Here is a 16,781-nt window from a genome sequence, read left to right as displayed (position 1 = left end):
GTTCTCGGGGTAACCATCAAACTGTCATCAGAATAATAAATTACAGGGACACCTCTGGAGAACAGAGTATATTTGTTTATACCTTAAGGAATATGAGCTAGTCACAATGCCAACTGAAAAAGCAAATAATGTGAGGAAGAATGAAATTTGCAGTTTGCTAGAAAACAACTGTTAACAGCATGTGTGTCAAGAGCAAAGATCTTAAATGAAGGACAAAAGAATTTGCCCTGTGGTAGGAACTCTGGTTTTATTTTGCAGCCCAGCTCAAGAAAAAAAAGAATCATTTTAAAATATACCATCACTACAATTTGACTGTCTGAGCAAGTTGATGTTGTTGAATTTTATCTGGGAAAATTTTAATACCACAGTTAAATAAAAAGAATCATGGATGTGGCTTGACCATCACCTCCAGTCACTCACACAAGCAGCTGAAGAACAGTCATTACCATTCTCAACTGTTATCTGTAATATAGTTTCAGTGAATGTGTCCTGTGGTTATGGATGTAATTGTCCTGAAAAGACTGCAAACAACTGCTCCAACAAGATGGAGCACATTAGAATCACAGCAGGACGCCCAACAGCTAGCATGCCTGCCTCTTTTACACATCCAGTAATAATGCAATTCCACAAGGAACTGAACTACTGTCTGAGCAGCACCAAACAGTCGTTGCATATTTAATGAAGTCGCTCACCAAGTGCTGGAAAACAGAAGGTGCTTGGAGTGCATCATTAGTTCTGTCAAAGTGGTAATTTACACATCTATCTTGTCAAATTTTCTATGGCTTATACTTTTGCAATAATAAATCTAACATACATTTGATTAGTGAACTGGAAAGAAAAAAAGCTGTACTACAGTTACTAACAGTCCTTCACAAACATGTTCAATGAAAAGATTTTAACCCCTTGATAACAGTAGGTTGAGCCCCTGCTCCTACTGCTCATGTCAATAAGATATACATGGATTTTTCAGCTACTCAAATTTTCATATTAGAATTAAAAAGCATTGAAGCAATCTTGCTTTTTAGAATTCTAAGCTAGTCCACCTGGTAGAAATAGAAAACAGACCAACTGAAGGAAAGGCTCTGTGCAGACAAGAGCATCACAAGAGCAATGTTGCACTTCAGGTTAGTGCTGCCCTGTAAGTATTCTGTTCCTCCTCCATACGATGATCCAATTAGCTTCAAGGATGAGAAAGGCAAAGGAGAAAGAAAGTGACATAATAGTAAAAGATGCTACCACAAGCATAAAAGTAATTCCATGTGGCAAGGTCATGTAACTCCAGTCTAAATCTAGCCAAACAGCTAGGGCACCAGGAAGCCTTAACTTGCCCAACAACAGAAGGTCTCAGTTAAATCTGATCTTACCATGGACTAAAGAAAACCACCTTACCATTTACAGCCTAAGGAAAGTAGACATTTTAGTTTTAGGTCTACCTGATGCCATTTACGTAGAACTGACATGAGACAGTGCACAGAACCAGATTTTATCCAAGCATCTACTTACAGGCTCTCAGCTTAGTATACTTTTCTGAGTTAAAAAAAATGAAATCAAATTCACCTGATCCTATATTCTATATCATAACACTATTACTATGGTTCTCAAATCAGCTTAACATTGTACAAACAATTTGTAGTAGCTTAACAAGTTACTACTTTGTTAACTCAGCTATAGTACAGGCACCATTAAACATAGAAACCTCGTTGCCATAACTGGGAACAAATACAGCCTCTCTTGCCCCATCTTCCTCTGAAGACACCTTATCTTGCATCTTAATTGCCCAAGATAAAGAGCAACAGAATAAGTTTTCAAATTTTACAAGTGGCAAGTGCCCTGTTCCTGAGGTGTGCTGAACGGTTCACAAAGCATTCACTGCTAGGAAGCCAGAATTCTTCACTCTGAAGCCCAGTCTATTATGTAGAGCACACACACCCACATACCCTAGCACAACAGAGTCTACTTCACAGAGTACTCCAGACCAGAAAGCCAAGAAGCTTGTTCAGTAGCAACTCTCAAAGACAGTCCAACACCATTTTTACTTTTGCAGTGTTTTCAAGTTTGATCAGCATTATAGTCCATGTATGAAAGGAAAACATGTGAGCTGGATAAGTAATTTTTTCCCAATTCTGATAGATGCTGGTCCAGCTCTTAGCTGGTTTCCAGTTCATGCTTTTAGTGCCCTTTAATCTGTTAGGGAATCAAATACACTTTGGTGAATTGCAACCATGCTCTGTGCTGCTCCTGTAAAAGACAGTCTTTGAAAAAAACAACTGAACAAACAAGCACTGACATTATTTTCTCTGATAAAAGTGACAACGGTTTCCCACATGCATGATTTTTCAAAGAGAAGTTCATTAGATGGAAGTACACACCTGCTGGCCACAAAGAAGATAAAATGGGAGTACAGCTCTCCTGGCTCATAAAGGCTACACTTGCTAGATCTTTGAAAATGCATCTGGATGGCTAAAAAAAAAAAAAATCTGGCTACTAAGGATGGAGCTTGCAAACAGCAAGCAGCAATAGTTCTCAGTTTTGGAATATGAAATATTTGGGCACACATGAACAGCCCTGTCAGGAAAGTTATAATGTAGCTGACAGATCACAGGAACAGCTCTACATATATTCAGAACTTATGTAGAGCAGCACGTGGTCCCAGTGGAAATAGGCACTAGTGGTGCCGCACATAGCTCTAGACGTCCTCTGCTCCAGCCCTTTCAGCTTAGAGGGGTAGTTATTGCAGAACAATAGCTTTGCCAAAGGAGAAGCAGTAATGGGTCATAAAAAGAATGGGGCTCTTCTAGCTGTTGCATGCTCTTCCTGAAGCTGGTTGTCTCTATGAAAAGCATCTCTCTGATATTAGAAATTGCTTCACAGGTTTTTACTCTTCCAGAGAGAACTCTTCAACACTGAGAAAAGTTGGTGCATTAATCTAATACTGTGGTGCTACTGAAGTATATCAGACTAGTGTACCCAAAGTCTGCCACATAATCAACACTTACCATCACTGTAACATCTTGCATATTTTCACTTAATATCTAAACAAGTACTTAAAGTTCTGTGTTGATGAATCAGAAAGTCCTTTGCATTTATTTGGTAGAAAAGGCACTGAGGATGACTATTCCATTAAGACTTTCAGGAGACCAAGGGAGAAAATACAAATACAAGTGCATTACAGTATTTCATGTAAGGTTACACTGTCTGACAAATATCTCAGTTTAAACTCATTATAAGCAGTAGAGCAAGCTCTAGTTTTAAGATGAAAGTATCATCAGTCTTCAGTGCTTAAAAGTAAGAAGATACTTTTCCTGTGTAAAGGAGAAAATAATATTTTCAACTTATCCCATAAGATAATTTAATATTGCTAGATGTTGTAGGTTGTGTGGGTTAATTACTGCAGAGTATAGCTTAAGCCACAGCTTCTTAATGATGCCAAAGAACTGCAGTGAATTGCAATGTCAAACATGCAATTGAATGCAAATAAGGTGTGAGGGATTTTAGAGTTTGTTGGAGTTTTGTTGGTTTGGGGGTATTTTTTCCAGTTTTCCTGCATGAATTGCCAGGAAATTGACACTGTACCCAAACATGTGAAGCCTGGGCTAACTGATTAACCTTTATTCTAGCCAATCTGTCTAGAAAGTTGAAAAAAATTAGTTCTATTATGTTAAGTGGCTAAATGGGGGTATTTTCCTCAAACCCACAAGCTGGTAATTGTTTCCTTAAGTAATCAGTTTTAGTTAGAACATTCCCTGTGAGGGGAAACAATCTATCATAAATTTTTACACTGTTAGTTTTTACAAGGGTGCCTAACTTGGTAATACACAGACGGCATCAGGCCCAAATCCAGCCAGCTCCTTTCTGAAGCTGTACCCCAAAGAAGCTATGGTTGTATCTATATACCAGTCATACCTACCAATATTTCCTCAGCATGTTATATACACAAAAAAACCCAAGTATTTTATGAAACAATAGTTCAAGAATGCAAGGTGTGACTTTTCATAGGGGTGGTTTTAGCACTTGCCCTAAATGATTAGATGAATCATTTATCTAAACTTCATCTTATATCTACAAGAAATTGTCATTCCTAGTGCTGCTTTTTAAATGCTAAATTTCTAGAAGCCACCTGTGGCTCTAGCAGCTTTTACTTACATGACTCTCAAATCCAAAGATATTCAGTGGCCAGAAGACCAGAAAAATCAAAGCTGTGTTCAAAGACGTGCAATATCCCTTTTTAAGTGCAGGACATAGTCAAGACAAGGTAAAAACTATAATTAAGACTGTAAAATTTCATGTAGGAAATGAAGACAAGTAATGCTACAACTAAGATAATTAATTCCTGAATATCTTTCAAAAACTAAGTCACAGATGTCTTACCATTAGTAAACGGGGACAAAGAATGCATAAGAAACTACTTCAGTCACACATTAAAGCTACTTTAAACCTACTTAGAAGCTTTTCAGCAGTTTGTTCACAAGAAATTTAGTGAGAAATAGAACTTACACATTTAGACAAAACTGCCAGGATCATTAAAAAAAGTCTGATAGCCTCTTCTATAAAGATCAGTTTCTGATACACTGAAGATTGTCTAAATTCTCCCTGCAAAAAGAGCCTATCTAATCAGCTATGTATTATTTTTATGGCAGTACATATATGGCAGATTCTTCCTAAACAAATTCTGCTTATTACATAATTCAGAAACATTATCAAGTGTTAAATACAAACATCACAGTAGGAAAACCATTCCTGACACTTACCAATTAGATTGAAATATTTGAAAGTCAAGAGTGAGAAGGATCTCAAAAAGAAAAGACAACTTCATTCAAAGGATAGTCATTGAAGCTGCAGTATCATATAAGAAATATCCAGATTTATGAAACAAACAAAAAAAAGATATTCTACCCCAAAGTCATGGTTACATTGGAAGGATAAAGTCATTTACACAGATGTCTATATCTGGCTTTGCTACAGCTTCTTGTGCCTGTAAGATGCTTGCTGTAAGGATGGAATTGATACTCTTCAGAAGTTTCCGTATTGGAATATTGCTATTCTTACATATTGCGTAATCCATTAGCAAATAAAATGTATGCTTCTAACAAGTTTTAAGTCTCAAAAGCCATCAGGGGAATCTCCTCATAATATTACTAACTTTAGTGACTCTTGCCTAAAAGTTATAGTATTTTTATTAGCCTGGAGAGAGGTTAAGATAGATACTGACATTAAAATAGAATCTAAAGTGAAGTCTTTCTGAAGTTTCTCTTCATAAAATCAAAGGTTTAATGATTTCAGTTCTCACTGTAGATTGTAGTTATGGGTCTACCTGCAGGTAGTACTTCCCCAGCTGTAAAATAATTTAGAGCTTTACACATCTCAAACTGTCATATATGACCATGTCTTCACTCAATGAGCATATGAAGATTGACTTCAGCAGGCTTTGTATTTCCTATAGCCTCGAGTCCCAGACTACATCTGTTTTCTTTGATACACAAAAACAGAGTTAAAATAGCTCCATTTATCACAGTGTGATTGTAGGCAGACAAACCAGTCTGTCTGTTTCCAGATAGTGAAAACAACTGTTATTAATCACAATTACAAGACAAATACTAGAAGAAGTTGCACCAATATTTTCTTTTACCCCACACAATAGACAAGTCTTAGAGTGCTAAAAGTGACAAGGCCTGAAGGTCAGTAAATAAAACTGATACTAATAGGCTAATTCTCAGCAGCTTATCTACTCAGCACTGGAAAGAATTAATCATGAATATTGTATACAGTGAACTGCCAGACAAAAAAAATTCAAACCAGAAAATTTTTATCAGTATAAGCAGCAGTCATGAATACAACAGGAGCATACAAAGTTTAGTAACACCCAAATTTTCCATATCTGTGGAGTCTGAAAGTTCAAGTGTGCAAGGGGCTGAAAATGCTACTTTTTTTTTCCTTGTTCAACATATGCTGTAAGCAAGTTTTCATATGGTAAGGGCAAAAGCATACAAACATGTGACAAGCTCCAGCTGCCTGTGAGTTAATGGATGAAATGCTAGTCACAGTAAAACACAGCTGCCACAGCAAAGGAGAGCACAGCAGTACATCAAGGAGGTACACATCCCATGTGTGATAATTGACCAGTCCACTATAAGATCATGTTAGAGAATCTATCACAAAGAGAGATGCCTGAAAACTGCCTTAGCTAGAAGTTTGAAGGCCAAGAAGTCACCGTGTTTTAAAGCACAGCTTCTGTCCTTCAGTCTTTCACACACAGAGCTTTCTTAGAATTACATAATTTTTATCTCGTTTTAAGCCTTTAGGCTTCCTGTTTGCTCTTATTTCTGTGGCCAGACAATACCTCACAAAAGTAAAGAGAAGAAATGCATTACATTAACCAGTTTCAAGAAGTTAGCTGCACAAACCAAACTGACTTCACAAGTTGTCTTCCTGACAACTTCCTGACAACTTCCTGACAACTTCCTGACAACTTCCTGACAACAATCCAAGTTTACAATAATATCGGACATATGCAATCAAACTGAATATATGAAGTCAAGTATATGAATTATCATATTGGTTCTTAATAATAAAGCACAAAATAACTTGCAAAGAGGCCAGTAACTCAGGACAAGTAATTCCAAAACTCCAAGAGCAGAAACTGATTATTCAGATATTGTCTGACAGCAAGCCAGTAATAACATCAATTATGCAAACGGTACATTGCAACATGACCTATTTTAAAGTCACTCATCCCTTTATGCAGCTGAGTGCTCTGGAATTAGTGCTAATGGCATTCTACTAGCCACAAGGGATGCAAAACTGTGAAACTCCTGTTTGAGGCCTTTGTGACTGAATAGTAACTTTTGTAACTGCACGAGGTCCCTCAGAAGTTCCGTATGACAAACTGATCAAATCTACATTTTCAGATTCTCAGACAGACAGCAGACTTCTTATCAAAAGTTTGAAGCTGGTGCTCATACAAACACCACATTGCACAACTTGACATCAGGCAAATCAGGTCTAGGGATACTTCCCCTGAAAGTCTGGCAATGGGGTGAGAAGTTTTTCCTAAAGAATGCCAGAAGATCCTAGCTCCACCACCAGTAATTTCAGTTAATGCCTGTGGAATATTTTTCAAAGTTCTATTAAAATCTATTATTTGTATTCAGGAATATTTAGCAGTATCAAAATACTGAGAATGTTACCTCCGTGGTGATGTGACAGACTTCCTCCGTTGGCAAGTATTTCTTCTCTAGCAGCCCTCTAAATTGGAAAGATATTTTAATCAAGAGCAAATGCACAAGATGTCTCTTTAGTAAAATGCTCACTATTGTACTCATTTACACATGTGTATGAAAAGTTTCAAAAGCAATTAGGGTGTACAATACAGGTAAACATTTTAGTTCAAGCCTGCCAATAAACATAAGTGGGGATTTTCCAGATACATGTTATCAAAGCCAAGACATTCCAAATGACATCTGTTACAACAAATCTATTATTCCAGAATGGAATGCATCACTTCTCCCCTTGCTGAAACAAAAACAGTTTAGTGGCTGGGATGTTCATCTGGAATATAGCCAAGTGTCTACTGACAAAGAAAGGACAATAATAAATGTGAAAAACAGGCTCCTCAGAGCAATCAGAGATCCTTCATCAGACCAGAGTTTGGATCCTGATCTACAAGATTTTGGTAAAGAAAGGGATATAATTTACAACTGGCAACTCTCATGGGTGAAGTTTGTGGCAGAAAACAAAATTTACATTTTTACATTAATAAATACATTAACATTTTCAAGCTCTAGAATTTTCTTTCCCATCCAGTTCTGATTATCAATAGTTACACAGCTTAGCAAATGTAATGAAGAAAGCTATTCTAAGCACAAGCACCTAATACTTCATTAAAAAAGTGTACTTTAAGAATAATGCACATAACCACACCCATGCAGTTAGTGATTTTTTTCAGTCTGCCACAGTGCATATACTTGTGGGCACATTCTCTTTGTTAGGTTAAATTTAGTCACTGACAACGGAAGACATGCACCCAGGTGATCACACTGCTAACTAGTTCCAATAAACAATAATATTTAAGTATTAATAAAGTTTAATGTAATAAGCACTCAATGCTTTAGATTCAACAGCAAGGAAGCCTCAGAACTTAAAGATAAAACTTTGCATCTGCTTCCCAAGTTCAAGAGAAATTTCTAAGGAATAAACATGAAAAGAACGATATCCCAGTTATAAATATATACTATTTCTCCACAGTCCTGTTTGCAAATTTTCTGATGCTGAAGTTTGAGTATATGAACCAAAACGTAGAATGAAATGCAGTTTGGTCATAATCCTTCTATGTCTAAGCCTTACATCTTCAAGGTAACAAGGATATTAGTTTCTCCTAACTAGGCAAGTATAGTGTTTCACCAGCCAAGTGTTAAAGCAGAGTTATTCCAGAACTTTTTGGTAAAAAAAGTCAAAGCAGCTACCAACTAGTCTAACACAGTAGACTTACGCATGTATTTATCTAGGAATAATCACTAAACAGAAATAACCACAGTAGTTAATTCTCTGAAACAACACAAGAGACACCCTCACAACTCATTATCCTCTACATACAGCACCATTAATACTGGATGGTATTGAAAGTTTCAGCAGACTAAGAAAGTAGTTTTGTATATAATGGAACTAAGGAAGCCTTGTTTCATTTCCTTTTAGTTTCCTTTCCTTTCAGTTTCTGCCATCACAGAAGAAATTCCAGTTCAATCTTTCCTACGATTTAGTCATAAGTACTTACTGATGTCTAAAATAGTCATCTGATAGTCTTTCCTCTACTTGGTGCACCATTAGTAGCTAGGGAAAAAAGTACACACTATCATAGCTTTACAACAGACTTTTGAGATCTTTCCTGCAAAATTCTATTAGCTTGGCCAATGAGTTCAGGTTATATTATGGGTCAGTAGCTTCTTCCCCTCCCTCTTAACTACTGCTCTTATATACATTACCTCAATTTGTTCATAGACATGAATAGGATCACTAATTCCTCTGTAGTTAAAGGCAAAGTAGAAGTAGACGCATGCACCTGCATCGTACGTCTGTGTCACCCTGTTGAAGAGAACTGCATTACAAATAAAGTCTTCTGCTACTGAGCCAGCCGCTAAATGATATTACACAATTCTTAAGGTTGCTTATCTTATTTAAAAGGATAGCATCTTTTAAAAAAGTTTTGTATCCTTTTTTTGCTCATACTTCATAAGTAACTCATGCTATGACTTTGAGAGTCAAAGGTGTTAAGCTGTTACACTTGACACCCATGCATAAAGCAAGAGTAAGTGTGAAGACAAATCAAGCACCACTAATTTCTTGAATTACCCACTGTTACATGTAATCCACTTGCAGGTTAAAGTGGAAGGTCAAGATTACCAGTGTTTGCAATATCGCTAGCTAGCAAGTTTGATGACCTCTTCCCTAGCTCTCTTACTATTCAAAGATTCAAGAGAAAATTATTTAGGCTGTTGTATTGTTTACCTGCAGGTAGAAAGAGGAGCAAACTGAACACCCTTTTCTTTGCATTCTCTTACTATTCTTTCCTTTACATTCCTACAAAGGTCCAAAACCCTGTAACAGAAAACATGTTAAAATATAAAATCTTAGCATATGATTTTATACAATCTCCTAAAAGCCACAGCTTCATCTTCAGTAACCTTTTTTTAAAAAGTGTAATCTGATCATATAGACCATTGCCTTGTAGAACCAGTATTAAACTAGCTTAAATCCTGTTCTTAGAATAGTCCTCATCAAGTCTTCACTAGAACTGTTTTTTCTCCAAGTCTCCTGAATAGCAAGTTTAGTCTGAAGCAGAGTACACAACCAGTGTTCAAGAGAAAATGGAGGTTACCTTCTTCTGTACATCTTTCTTTACTTTCTCAGCAAAACAGTCACAAATTTTTGGCAAGACCAGTTGACAAATACAGCTCATGATAAAAATCTTGATAACTCTATGGGCTTGTATCCTCTGAGATAACTTCGATACGTGCCAAAGCCAAAACTGGAGATACTCCAGCTGTGTGCTAGTCTGACTGGCTTGAAATGTTGTAGTTCTAACCTGGCAATGAGATTTTAAACCTTGTCATAAGCCATACCTGTTTTGCTTTTATTATTTATTTCCTTCTAGAGCAGACCAGGTGCATCTAAAGTGCTAGAATAGTTGGAAGAAATCCCTGTTTTTCAAATGTCCCTTTCTTCAGTTATATGTTCTCATAAAGGTCTGCAGTGCTATACTGTACAATTCAGATGAAGACATTTGACACAAATTTAAAACTACTTTGCAGACCGACAGAGATAATACACAAGAGAAATGTATCCACTTAGTGAATAAGCAAGTAGAGTTAAATATTCTATTCAAGTGTCTTCAACTTGTCTGGAACAAAAGAACTGAGTTATCGAAAATTACAGAGTTTTTGTAAGTAAAGTTAGAAAAAGGTTTTGAAAGCATTTGCTTTAATGAGGACAGTTTAAAATATTTTCTTAAATTCCTATATAAAATTAATTTTCTCCTGAAATGAGAAAAAGGCAAACCAACTTGTTGACTAAGCAGTTAACACACTTCAAAATCTATGAAGGTGTAGGAAAATAGAGTAACTTTGCTTTAAAATCATCCTCAAATTTCTGCCACTCATTTAAATGCTATGACAATTTTCAAAGCAAAGGCTGGAACTTGTCACAGCCACTAAATGCAATAAATAGCAAGGATACAGGCTTGCCACCTTAAGTCACCACACTTTGAACATTGTGAACTCTGCAATAAATACTGTAAAACTTTGATTCAAAGCACCTTAGATCCTGATTAAGAGGGTTCTGGCTTGCCAAATGGACAGAAGCATCTAAAGTTATTTCACATATTAAACTGTTGCAGCCAAGCATTTCTCAACCGCAGCTATCAGATTAAGATCTTTTTCCTAAGTTCATTTTATCTTGGGCAAGAATTATCTTCTCAGTTTTTATTTCCTGGAATTATTGAGAAAAGCAAATTTTTTTTTTTTCATCTTCACTACAAAGTTTTCTGTTTTAAATACATTGTTGATGTCACATGTGTGGTTGTTCATAATACAATACAGTTCACACTATCACAGAATGGTAGGGTTGGAAGGGACCTTTAGAGATTGTCTAGTCCAATCCCCCTGCACAAGCAGGTTCTCCTAGATCAGGTTGCATAGCAACATGTCCAGGTGGGTCTTGAAGACCTCCAAGGAAGGAGACTCCACACCCTCCCTGGGCAGCCTGTTCCAGTGCTTCCACACCCTCACAGTAAAATAGCTTTTTCTAATGTTTAAATGGAAGTTTTTGTGTTCCAGCTTCATCCCATTATCCCTTGTCCTGTTGCTAGCCACAACAGAAAAAAGGGATGCCCCAACCTCCTGACACCCACCATTTAGATATTTAGATATCTCCTCTTCCCTTAACAGCCCCAGTTCCCACAGCCTTTCCTCATAAGGAAGATGCTCCAGTCACCAATACAGTTGTTACCATTGTTCAGTTTCCTAAATTTCAAGCCCTGAATTTCTTACAGTAAGTTAACCTAAGCATTATTGAACACTTGCATACATTACATTTACAAAATTCTGACAAGTAATTCACTAGCAACTCTAGCAAGAAGACACAGGTGCAAAACATGAGGCACATCATGGAGGAGTCTCCAATACACATAAGGCCTAAATTAAATTAAGGTTCCCCATGAGCAAGCACCACTTAGGAATAATTTGAATTAACTCAAGTACAAGTTTTAAGCAATTCAAAGAATAATCACAGTTTACCTATCCCAAGGAACAGATGTCTCAAACGATTCTCCTATTACATAGTAATCCAGGCCCAGGTCCTAATAAATAGAGAAAGGAAATTATCTGCAGAAAGGGAGTTATCACTAACATTCAGCAAAAATACCCATCTGTTCCAGTGACATCAGTTTACAGTTATGGTAATAGGTTAGCTCTTCAAAGACACAGATGACAAACATTTTGATATCATGGCTGGTGCAAGACAACTTGTCAGATTGTCACTGTGCCTACAATAATCAAATATTTGTGTCACTATGGCATCAAACCAAGAGCAACCACTATGCTAACAAATGCAATACCTAGTAGCAATTACATTCCAAATAAATACTTCTTTCTAGGTATAGAGAAACATTTCGCTTATTTTACAGAGAGCCTGTTGAAAGAGAGAATTTCACTGATTTGTCCCTACCTATAAAAAACAAATAAAATATAGCACTCAGGATTTGCATGGTATTCTGAAAAAAAAACCTCCCAAACAGTAAAATTCCTAAGAACAGCTGCAATAGTCCAGAGCAAAGGTTCATTTGTCCTGGAATTCCAATTTGAACCACAGCCATAAGCAGACAGACAGTGAAGAGTTAGAGCCAAGTGAGCACCTGAGCATTTCAAGTATTCTCTCAGTCTCCAATTACATTTAAGTTGTTGATATAAAAGTCTGATCTGATTTATTTATCAACTTCTAGTAGATCCTTTAACTTAATTTTATTTACCCTTTATTAAAAACTGTTTTCTTAACAGGCATACAAATTAATGTTTTTATGGTGTTTTGCAGATGAAGTTTCATGAGCAAATACTCCTCAGAAATGGAAGAGATCCAACCTTTGGGCGAAATTTGAGATGCTATCCAATAACATTTCAGAGGAAGCATCTACAAAGATACATCTTTATGTTTTGTTATATTAATTAACAGAACTTCCAGCAGGAAGACAAAAGTGACCTACCCGAAGGTAAGCGATGACAAATGTCAGCATATATCCTCTCTGTCCATTATCTTCACCTGCTGCCAGGCCACTGCAATTAACAAAAATTTAATTGCCTTTTCAGCAAAGTAGTCATTGGTTTCCAAAAAGAATTAAAAAATACTTTAGAATATCAAACACATTCAAGTTTAGCTGTCTCTAAGCTATATTAGAACAGTTGCAAATAGTAGAGTCTCTTCTTCACTAGAACTGAGAAAGTTACTTCAGACTAAACATTTAATTGTTTGGATTTCTCTTTTCATTCCATAATCTGAAGAGATGAAAAGTAACAGTTGATGTGATCTTAAAATTATTGTCTAGTTCTCTTTCCCCTGCTCTTCAGTGATGTTTAAAGACTTGGTATATCCTTGACATTCATTTACAGGAACATGTGCAACTATGCTTCTAAGCATGTTGGATTTGTGCACTTGTATGCTCACAGGTCTTGAGAGCAAGAATACTGACTACAGATCCCAAAAGTGTGTGTGAATAGATAAAAAAATACAGAGCACTAAAGAAAACAGAAACTTTGCTTTCATTAGACTATCAAGAGCACTATGAAAGTCTGTTTTTAATTATTAGTTTCTGAGAACAAGTGCTATATATCTCTAATCGGTCTTCTAGAAGCTCCTATAAATACAAGGGGTGAGGTGGGAATCTGACATTCTGAAGCAGGATACAATCAAAGCATTTTAGACCATGAAATAGTTTAGCATTTCAGACCAGGTTAAACTATTACACATGTAACCAGTATCACTTGTTATTAGTCTGTAATAGCACTGTCTAGCAGACCTAACAGACTAGTTCCCTCACTTACCAATACACCATCTTGAAATACTAAAACAAAAAAGGGACTCACAGTTGAAGCCTCTTTTCTTGCACACAACATTAAAGTAACTAAAATGCTCTCTAAAATCAAGAGCAATGTTATCCTTCAGACTGAATGTCATCAAGTTGCTCAGGCAAAATCCCATTTTTATAAGCTATTTTAAGTGGCAGAGTCAAAGCACAATGAAAACATAAATTTCAGAAAGAATAGTCTTGAAATTATAAAACAATACTTATATGTGTTTGAATAGTTGAGACTAATGCTAGCAGTAACTTTCATCGAAAAAAGTACACCCTTGACAAATCACATTTGTAATGGTGGTTTTTATCAATCATGCTTAATTAAACTGGAAGGACAGAAACTACCTGACCACTACTCAGACTGCCACTTCAATGAGTGGTTTTTATTCCCTTGTAAGAACAGAAAACAATCTGTGGGACAGAAAACCACCGCATTCCTTTAAGTAAATAAAAATTCCTCTTTCAAACAATTGTCTTTTATTCATATGCTCACAGAAATTCTGCAAGGATTTAATATTCTTATAACTTTGTCTTCCTCTTCTGTAGTTAAAGGATAGAGCCTAGTATTGCAAAACAAGCAGCTTCCATGCCTACAGGCAGCTATAAGGACTAGTTTCCATTTTAATAACATCAGTTCTATATTTAGTCAAATATTTATTTGACTGCAATACACTAACAGCTAAAGTTTTTCAGTGGAGTTACCCATTAAGAGTAACAGAAGCCATATTTATCAAAGGGCACATTCAGTAGCTAATTGAGCATTGCCACCTCAAACTAGTAGATTAAGAACACATTCATAAATTAATCATGATAAAAATACAGTAATCCCATTTTTTTGCCTGGACAGTTAACTCCCAGTTTCACAGGAAGAAGTTATTTGAAAATCATACCCAAACTTGGTGGCAATATCATAGACCTGCTTTTCATGCTGCAGAACCTTCTCTCTGTCACCCTCAAAAAGCAAGGTAGCTACACATAGCATGTTGGGATCAAATCCTTTAAACTGCAAAGAGAGAAAACTTTGCGTTATGTCACAGACTATGTGGTAAAACACAAAGAAGATTTTACCTTTCAAATAAACAGCATATGCTCTGGTTAATAAGTGTTGCTGCAACTAAGAGAAAATAATTTTTTTTTTTCCCCTGACAGGACATTCACAAGCCCACTTAAGTGAGAGATTATCTTTCAGCTTTTTTTGTTAAAATGCAGGACAGATAACAGCTGTCTACCTATGCTGAAGGAAGAACAGGTCCTAAATGCTTTTGAGCAGTAGCCATTTATATTCTATCAACTATTCCCCTGTTATAGCAGGAAGATTGCTATGATGACCATAAATGTCCCCACTCTCAAAACTGTTGTATCAGTAGTCTGCCACAAAAAAAATCTCTACACTGGGAAAAGCACTATGGAAGGAAAACAACTTGTGGCATTCCTCTTTTTCATTATTAATTAACTCCAGTGAATTACCACTACTAGGCAGGTTTTCAATGGAATGGAGAGGAATAAAAAGTTACAATGAAGTTCCATAACTTCTTCCACAGTTAAAAAGGGTAAAAACTTATGATTTAGAACAATGTATTGTTTATATGTATATTGACCAGCAATTATTTTTAATTTCTCTTTCCAGTGGCATTCATCTCATCCAGTCTCTACTCTGCTTGTGGTAAAGCACTGAACAAGGTTATATGAAATTACATTATTAGTTAAGAGATTCAAACTCATCCTTTATGCACAACAGGTATGGTGAAAAAAGTCCCAGTTAGTTACTATTCCTTTTATTATTTCCATAATTGAATAGACTGAGTGAAAGTTAACTGAAGGTATCAGGAGGGTTCAAAAAAGTAAGGAAGGAGGCGAAGTATCTTGGAGTGAGTCAGTCATCCAGCCAATGAGGTCAAATCTGTATGGTAAGCCCCCACCAGACACATTCAAATTAGTATTTCTGAAAAGGATATTGCATCCTACTGCCCCAACAAACCACCACTATAAAAAAAAATCACTGCAAAACAGGATATACCTCTCTGGGTAAAGGATATGTCTTATCCATTATTCCTACAAAACCAGTATAGCTAATAAGTACAAAGAAATATTGGTACTGTATTAATAGTAGAATCCTGTCCTTGGAGTTTAAGATGCTGTTTACGGTCCTTTCTTGTTCTAGAATCCCTTAGATTTCGTGTAGTATAAAACCTTTTGTCTATTCTGCCATCTTTTGGCTGTAATGCTCAGTTAACACCTTACAGTTCTCTTTAACAGGCATTGGAGGAACTAGCTACAGTGTGAACTAGTAGACAATGACTAAAAAATTCATCTATCAGTGAACAGTCCCAAACTACATGGAGGGGTAAACCAGAAAGACTTTGTCCCTGTTCTCTTAAGGTGTATCAGTTAAACAATTACTCTGTTCAACAAAATAATGATAGTATTAGTCTGATGTCTTTTGTATTCTTATGTTTACTCTTTTTTTTTTAACAGGGAGAAATTCACAGATGAAGTAAGTGTAGGATAGATTTGAGTATCTTGGTCCCAGTATCACCTGCAATATTAGTCTCAGGGCTGTTTGTTATACTTGCTCTCTAGTCTTGCTACTCATCCCAGCTAAGAGTTTCTTTGACATAGCTGTTGTTCATACACAGCAGGGGACTGAATTCTGACATAAGAGCACCAGATTGGTCAGCAACCTGGAATCTCTGCATTAGTATTACATAGCATTTCTCTCATTTCTCCACATTTTTCTCTCCTGCAGAGCTGGAAGAACTAGAATGACATACAATATCCCTTAGTGATATAATATCCCAAGAAGCAGTGATGTTTGTTGCCAACTACAGAAACAGTAGGTATTGACAACTAGGATTGTTTCAAACTGATTTTTTTGCCAAAACCTTTACTACTTTAGATATGCCTGCACTACAGCAGAGCAGGGAGAGAAGGCAAAATTTTGGGGCAATCTCTAAACCTAATGGGTATTCCTGAGCAAAAGTCCCACAACACATGGTGTTTTCTGCTTCAGAAGCAAAAGAAAAAGCAGCAGTAATTAAGCTCAGTCCTTGAAAACACTCTGTATTGTCAGATCAGAATGGAATGTTTACCTCCTATAAAACAATTACCTAAATTAAGGATGATGCAATTTTCTACATTTGAATATCCATATTTGCAGGAACTCTAATTG

General features: G+C 36.4%; 1 protein-coding gene across 3 annotated transcripts in view; it reads right to left on the bottom strand.

The window, feature by feature from the left end:
- The window catches only part of AGPS (alkylglycerone phosphate synthase), a 61,645-nt gene that overhangs the window by 5,617 nt on the left and 39,247 nt on the right, over window positions 1-16,781 (bottom strand). For 2 of the 3 annotated variants that reach the window (XM_062004880.1, XM_062004879.1), the window contains exons 14-19: window positions 14,503-14,615; window positions 12,746-12,815; window positions 11,784-11,845; window positions 9,499-9,588; window positions 8,976-9,075; window positions 7,185-7,242 (exon numbers count right to left, since the gene is read on the bottom strand). In XM_062004880.1, coding sequence (XP_061860864.1) covers window positions 7,185-7,242; window positions 8,976-9,075; window positions 9,499-9,588; window positions 11,784-11,845; window positions 12,746-12,815; window positions 14,503-14,615 — 493 coding nt within the window. The remainder of the gene's footprint in view (window positions 1-7,184; window positions 7,243-8,975; window positions 9,076-9,498; window positions 9,589-11,783; window positions 11,846-12,745; window positions 12,816-14,502; window positions 14,616-16,781) is intronic. The other variant, XM_062004881.1, reaches the window with a different exon arrangement.

The sequence above is a fragment of the Colius striatus genome, chromosome 11 (assembly GCF_028858725.1).
Source record: "Colius striatus isolate bColStr4 chromosome 11, bColStr4.1.hap1, whole genome shotgun sequence".
Taxonomy (NCBI): Eukaryota; Metazoa; Chordata; class Aves; order Coliiformes; family Coliidae; genus Colius; species Colius striatus.
Note: the sequence above shows the minus strand (reverse complement) of the source record. Positions and strands in the feature narration are given on the sequence as shown.